General features: G+C 40.4%; 2 protein-coding genes across 5 annotated transcripts in view; one reads left to right on the top strand and one right to left on the bottom strand.

Moving 5' to 3' along the window:
- nup35 (nucleoporin 35) overlaps positions 1 to 3,524 on the bottom strand; it is a 20,727-nt gene extending 17,203 nt beyond the window's left edge. The window contains exons 1-3 of one of the 3 annotated variants that reach the window (XM_037110378.1): positions 3,208 to 3,524; positions 2,070 to 2,225; positions 1,847 to 1,974 (exon numbers count right to left, since the gene is read on the bottom strand). In XM_037110378.1, coding sequence (XP_036966273.1) covers positions 1,847 to 1,974; positions 2,070 to 2,225; positions 3,208 to 3,220 — 297 coding nt within the window. In that variant the 5' untranslated portion in view covers positions 3,221 to 3,524. Of the gene's footprint in view, positions 1 to 1,846; positions 1,978 to 2,069; positions 2,226 to 3,207 lie in introns of all 3 variants that reach the window. The other 2 variants (XM_037110375.1, XM_037110376.1) reach the window with 2 other exon arrangements.
- A 1,152-nt stretch (positions 3,525 to 4,676) lies between these two features.
- dnajc10 (DnaJ (Hsp40) homolog, subfamily C, member 10) overlaps positions 4,677 to 7,500 on the top strand; it is a 54,928-nt gene continuing 52,104 nt past the window's right edge. Inside the window, exon 1 of one of the 2 annotated variants that reach the window (XM_037110516.1) lies at positions 4,677 to 4,774. The gene's annotated coding sequence lies outside the window, so the exon portion shown is untranslated. The remainder of the gene's footprint in view (positions 4,775 to 7,500) is intronic. The other variant, XM_037110517.1, reaches the window with a different exon arrangement.

Below are 7,500 nucleotides of genomic sequence, written 5' to 3'. Positions count from 1 at the left end.
GGGATCCCAAATGGTTTAGTAACCATAACTACAGCCCTTGGTTGTACCACACTCCCCATGGTTTACAATTTGTTGTTTAGCTTATATTTTTGTTCTGATTGAGGAGCTTCTCTCTTTTTTTGTTTTTTTTGGTAAGCAATAATGATGAAAATAACACAGACAATAGGCTAGTTTTCCCAGGCATTGTCAAATGTATGCAACTCTGTTATAATAAAATGAATAAAAAACTCAAACTCAAAAAGAATCTCAATTATGTGTAGGTAAGTCACTCTCTCTCCTTATGATCTTGAATACATTCTGGTTAAACAAAACTTTGAATGCAAATATAATAATTACAGAATTGCAGACTGCTTGCTGTGCCACCTGACTTAATCCAACTGCACCAATACACCATCCCACGTGTCTCATCTGTTTAGGGTTTTTTCGGTGGGTACCATCGGCCTGAAAAAAATTCTAGGGGAAACACTGCAGGGGTACTCAAATACAAATCTTTAAGGGCCACAAAGATTTTTTTTAATGAAAGCAGCGTGAGCGACGTGATTTCAGCGATGCGACGCAAGTGACAAAAGTTGACAGACGCTCAACTTAATGCAAATGAGTAGCGGCGCAAACGCAGCTACAGCCAATTGGGGGCTGATCTGGATTTCGAAGGTGGAAAAAGGTGGAAATGCCTGCTGCTTAAAAGACCCGCCCTTCGGTTGCTTCAGTCGCTGCCACACAGGTGACTGCTGCGATGCGATGTGAGTGACCAGAGCGACCACAGGCGATTTTATCCCTTTTGGTGAGAGCGCCGGGTAAGAAAGCAAGATTTGCTAATCAATTAGGACAATCAAGTTCAGGAACATCCATTCCGCCCTCTTCCCTGACTTTTTTCACCTCTGCTCCAAACTTAAAGAAATCTCTTCAAGACAGTTCCCCTGCTGAACCAGCGCACCTCAGTAAAAGTACATCACCAAACACTGACACGATATCTTCTTCTTCTAAAAAAAAAAAAAGGCTGTAAATTCCTGGATTTTATGTAATTTATATTTGTAATTTGGTTATTTTAGGACAATAGACATGTAAATATTTGCTGCACAGTTCCTGTTAATGTATAAGCACTACAGTTGCAGTGAAATTTCAGACTTGTTCAGTAAGTGTTCATAAATGTCACTTGATATCTTGTTAATCTGCTCTGCTGCTGTGTTTGCTGATAGAGACGTACTGTTGAACAAGCTCCTCTTTTCTGATCACAGAATATCAGTGACTTACAACATGAATCCCTCAGAGACAGCCCTTTTGTGAATGGCTCTGCCGCTTAATGATCAGTTCACTCGCCACATAACTTGCTTCAACTGCAGCATTAGCATCCCTCTACGCTTTATCTTATTGGTACCTCTCACATTGTATTTCCATGTTTAGTCATCATGAAGAGTAATTAAGCTTGAGTTTATATTCCTTTAAGGCTGCAAGTTTTTCCTTGCATATCAAGCAGATAGAATTTCCATTTAAATCCACAATAAAATATCATCCAGCTGTCTTGAAACTGTCAGTGTAAATCATCCACTTTTGTTTCTGGTTTGGAAAGAGACTTCTTTGGATTTGACAACACCAATTCAAAGGCGGCTCCCTTCTCATCAAAAACTGCAAGGACATGTGCGGGCACCTTTGACCTTTGGCATGTATTTTGCATTATGTGAAATATATATATTTATTCTTAAAACAATTTTACAGGCCAGATTACATTATATCATTGACATCAGGTCACTGGCCAGATGGAGGGAGAGTTTTACACCAACATAAGCTCAAACTACCTTTCAGCTGTTGCTGCTGGTCTCCATCAATCAGACGTAACTTGTGTACTTACCTGTCTGTGTGTGTTGAGGGGGGTTGCCACAGTAACCAGGTCATCATGGATACTACGAACAGGTGGAGCTCCACTCTTATCCTTGGGGGTGGGAACAACAGGCTGTGGGGCGGAGCCTCCTCCACCTCCTACTAAAGCGCAGGGCAGGGCACATTAATGAATCAACAGAATAAACAATAAGAAGTCGATCTGCAGATGGGTGTCTGATGACAGTGTGGCATACCTGTGCTTTCCACAATCGGGGTGGTCAGGCTGAAGGGGCGTGGCTGGGGGGTAGCTGGAGCTGGAAGGTCGCCCATCAGGAAGCCTGGCAGAAACTGAGCTCCAGAGGTCGGTTTGGGAGAGGTAGGAGAGCCAAGGGTCATTGGTTCAGTTCCTACTGAGAGACAGGGACAGGAAAATTAGTTTAAATCAGCATCAAGACTGACCAGTCTGATGTTTCCAGGGTTACTGCCAATGTATTGCGAGACCAAAGCATTGTTAAATTTCTTTAAAATGTAGAACAATGAGCTAATATTAAAAACGACCATATGGGTTGTGAGATGAAACACAGTTTCAGGTCAGAGCTGTTTTCACAGCAGCATAAGGAGACAATCCGCGTGTTAGTAATGGTACTATCACAGTACAGCACTGAGTTGGACCTCAGAACCATAGAACAACTGAGTCCAGCGGTCAGAAGTCGCTTCGGTCTGACTAGACCAGCATAAAACCGGTGTTTCGGATTAACACGGGACTATGTTATATTGAATGCGCATGTGGTCGCCGTAGCTTCAACAGATGTTGAAAACGGGAAGAGAAGACGCAGCTGTCCTCTGATATGCCTTGTTCAGGTTTTCTCGGTGCTAAATATACCTGATACGTGTTTGGGCTCCTTCTTGAGTAAATGTGTCTAACCCTCAGTCGCTGTATCAGAGTTGCTGGTTTTTACGGAATACGTTGTAAACAGGAAAAGAGAGAGTTAACGTTACTCTTGTTGTGAATGTCTCGAATACATATAGACGCATTCGGCTGATGATCGCCAGTTATCATGATCCCATGCTGATCCGAAACGTCGGTAAATTTAACAGTAAAATGCATGAAAATCCCTAACGTACTTTGCTGTCAGTCTGTGTAACCGTGAGAAATAACTTAACCCCATACAGTCCTCTGACTAACCCCCAATGTCATGTTATAAAATTCATTACCTTTTACAAAATTTAGAAACGGGAATATGAAGACCACTGTTCGAGGGTTAACGAGCTAACATTACCGCTGAGCTAACGGATACTCAGAACAAGCAAATAAGCGATAATTACTTACATAACAACAGACCATTATAACATACAGACAGACAGATAAAGACTTTATAATATACAAGTCACCTTGTAACTCCATCCTTGTTTCGTTACTTTCTGGCCGCGATTTTCAAAATTAGGAAGTGACGTAAAGTAAAGAGACGCTAGCTAGCAGCTAGCAAAGCTAAACGGTTTCTCACTAGAACTTAATACTGCTGAAAATTGTGGCGCAAAACACTAACATGTAATATCCAGTTAGTTAATGGTGATTTGATGGTGATTTCAAAACCTATCTCAGTCCCCTGCCGTTTATCTCCTGAACCGTGGTATGGCCTACAGCAAGCTGTCCGATAATTGAATGCACCACAGCAATCCTCTGTCGCTTTCTGATGGCGACAGGGTAAAGCTGCGTTCCAGGAGGCTGGGTTGTATTTTACTGTATGGTTAAAATAATGCTCACACGTACATTCAGGCCGCTTAAGTGGCTTTAATAATTCCTGTTTTACATACGGAAGATATGAATAGATACATTCTTTTGTATTTGAAAGGACAAAATCCATGCAAAAATAAATGTCTAAATTCGGTGCAGGAATAATGGAACAATATTTGTGACTAAATACGGATTCCATGTCCATACCGACATGTGATTATTTATAAGACGATTAGGTTAAACTTGAAAAAAATTGCATATATGTGCATTATACTTATACATATAACTTTGATTGATGCTGTTACATGGACAGACCATCACGAGGTTACTAATCTATCTTGATCGTACATCATTGTTTAGTACTATTGAATGCTTATTTTTGTTCAGAAAATAAAAGCCAAACACTAGCTGATACCCTTTTTAACTTTTGTCTGTTTATATTGTTTGGAATGGTTAGAGTTTATGCTTAAAACACATTAATATTAAACAAGACATTTTGATATCAACAGTCGTATGAACAAATGAAATATACAATTTAACAAATACACTATCTTGTGACATGAACCAATAACATATCAATATGCAATACATTGTTACAAAAAACATTACATGCTGATATCTTTAACAACCTTGTGTAGAAATTGATATTTTATGTGATTTTCTTATGAGTTCTTATTAATTCATAAAGTCATCTCTCATATATAGCTGATTGATCATTTTGTTCAACTGTAAATTGACTCTGTTCAGTTTATTTATTTGACATATCATACATCATTTCCTGTTTACAATGAATTATTTTTGTAATGGGTTGTCGCAGGAAGTGTTTCAATAAACGTGCATCACTGAACGCACCAAATTTCTGTGCTCACGTCATCAAGATGTAACCAGTGGTCTCGGTTTTTTTTGTCAAGTTACCGCAACCAAATCAAAAGCACAAGCACCTCATGTAACTATTCAGTTTGTCGAAATAAAAGTGCAAGCTGGACGAAGAGATGGCGAAAAAATGTTGACTTTTCCGAATTATATCATATTCAACATGCGGGCTTTCAACAAACATGATTTTGTATGGACAGCACGCGCTCCATGTACACGTACGTACAGGGCCCTTATTGTGAAATGCCGTAAACGGAAGTGGAGTGTATTATATTGTGAAGCTTGATGCCGGTCTGAGCCGGATATTGACTGATCTCCTCAGACTTCAAGAAGTTGCGAGTTGTGCCTCAGGTAACGAAGGTCTCGTTTGATTTGGAATGAAACTTTGATAAACATTAGATGAATGTTATTTTTATCAGCACACAGCAGATAGATTAATGTCGTGGTGAAGCTAAGCAGCCTACTAGCTAGCAAATACTAGCTAGTAGCTGCTGCTGACTGGACATACAGCTAGCTTACTTAATTTAGCTTAGCTCATTTGAGCTTTTCTGCGGGATCAGTAAACAAAATTTAAGATCTGAGGAAATTAAACTTGTCTCTCTTGACGCCAGGAATCGTTAATAACCATCCCTGAGCACGCTGAGTTTTGTGATAGGGAGTTTTTGTTTGTTTGTTTTTGTGTTAGTTAAGCACATTGTTTTTTTACTTGTCCATTGATATACAATCATCACAATGTTTTTTACTTGTACGTTAATATACATCATCAGAATGATCTGGAATGCCTGTTCTCCTTCTAGTTCATCTTTTTGTTCGGACTGGTATTAATTGCTCAGAATCAGCTTGATTGTCTAACGTTAAGTATGTGTACACAAACAAACAAGTTTTTTGATTGGTAATAAATATTCAATCAACAAAAAAAAAAATGAGTGAGAAAACATTGTGTACAAGATTGTAAGGAGTGTAGGATTGTTATTCATTGTTTTATCTGTTGACAACTGAATAGAAAAGTAAGATTTTATTTTAAAAGTGGTGGCCGATTTAATGGCAGCTATGTTGAAAGCATTTTTTTTTTAAATTTACATTAAGCGCCAAATGTTTATTACATTGTTGTAATGTGTTTAAATTTGTTGGGATAAATAGAACGTGAATGAAAAGGTTGCTCTTTCCAGGTGTCCAAATCAGATCAGAAAGCTGCAGCTGACTCATGTAAGGCTAGGTTAGGATTTTTTCAGGTCCATCATGACAGTATCTGCAGGCTGGATTTACATTGACAGGGTTGGTGAAAGCTGGCCTCCTGTTTATGGCTTCCTCGAAGCAGGGTTCTCCCCAGACTGTGGAATAACCGCGCTGCGCCGCTATGCTGCCAGCCTGGTGCCACTATACTCGGGCCTTGTCCACACGTACCAAACCGTCTTTTTCCTCCGTCTTCCTTGGCATTGTTTCAAGAATATTTGCCTCCACATGGATCCACTGAAAATGGTTAGGGTTAGGGTTAGGGTTAGGGTTAACCCTAAAAAATGACCGAAAACGCTCTAGTTCATATTCCAGGCCTATAGGTGGTGCATGACATTCACCAAAAACAGAGAAGAGATGGAGTGTGCACAGAAAGCTTTCGCTCTGTATACAGACAGTAGAAGGAGAAACCAAACACAGCAAGATAGAGACAAAGATGGCTAGTGCAAGGAAACCAGAAGCATTTGTGTGGACCGTTAATGAGGTCGAACTGCTGCTGCAACTCACACTCGACTGCAAGGCGAGTAAGTTGCAAGAAACATGATTACAAGCAGTAATCCACTGTTGTTGTTGTTGTTGTAGTTGTTGTTATGAGATGTCGCAGGGTTCAGCGGTTGAAGGCTAGAGGTTGAGGAGTGGGGCGATGGCGTCATCGTTCCGGACAGTATGCAGATTCGCCGTCCACATGAAAACGCGAGGGCTGTGTTTTCGGATTTCTCCACCCTGAGACCTGGTTTCAGAAAAGTGCGTTTTCAGGCTCTGCATTTTCAGGATCTGTGTGGACAGTCGGCCAAAACGATGCAATACATGTGCGTTTTTGCACGAAAACATAAAAGAGCGTTTTTTTCAGCAATTCGTGTGCATTTTCGCAAAAGAGCGTTTTCCACACGGAAAGCTCTTTCCACACGGATCCTTAAAACGCACTTTTTTGAAAACAGGATGACGCCATCGCCCCACCCCTCGACCTCTAGCCTCCCACCTCTGAACCCTGCGACATCTCACAACAACAACATCAATGGCGGACTACTGTTTGTGTGTGTGTTTCTAGAAACTTACTCGCCTTGTAGTTGTGTGTGAGTCGCAGCAGCAGTTCAACCTCACTATCTGTCCACACAAACGCTTCTGGTTTTCTTGCACTAGCCATTTTTGTCTCCTTCTTCTTGTTTTCGGATTCTCCTTCCACTGTCTGTTTGTTAACAGCGTGCAAGCTGAAGATATCGGAGGGAGCAGACGCGCTGTAAACTGCTCTGAGAAGCAAAACCTTTAAAATGTATAGACCTAAAACTCACAAAACTCGTCTCTGTTCGATGTGAAAAATACTGAAGTCAAGTTAAAGCTGCTCAACTTCCAGTAAGTAATCCTGGACATTTAACAACACAAAAGACTACATGGCTATACCTAATATCTAATATGTCCAGAGAACATGGAGACAAACGACAAAGGCACAAAAAACTAACATCATCTTCAAAGCCACCAGCTCCGAAGAAAAAACAAAAAGGAGGAGAACACATTTGCAGGAGCCCGTGCTGAAGATGCTTCAAACGCTGCTATGCTGGCTGCAATTGGGACACTTCAAAACATGATGGAGGACTTAAAAAAAACAAAAAAACAAAACACACTCACCATGGCCAGCATTGCAAAAGCAGTAGAATTTAACTTGGCTGAAATCAAAGAATGCAAAGAAAACAACAAAGAGTTGGGAATAGAAGTGAAACAACTCAAGAAGAAAAACACAGCTGGAAATGAGAGCTGCAGAGTTGGAGAGATACAAAAGAAGATGGAATTTAAGACTTAATGGCCTGAATGAAGAAAAAGAGGAAAACACATGTCAGATCATCAAGGAC

This window comes from Acanthopagrus latus, chromosome 9 (genome assembly GCF_904848185.1).
Source record: "Acanthopagrus latus isolate v.2019 chromosome 9, fAcaLat1.1, whole genome shotgun sequence".
Taxonomy (NCBI): domain Eukaryota; kingdom Metazoa; phylum Chordata; class Actinopteri; order Spariformes; family Sparidae; genus Acanthopagrus; species Acanthopagrus latus.
This window is presented reverse-complemented; position numbering and strand designations above follow the sequence as displayed.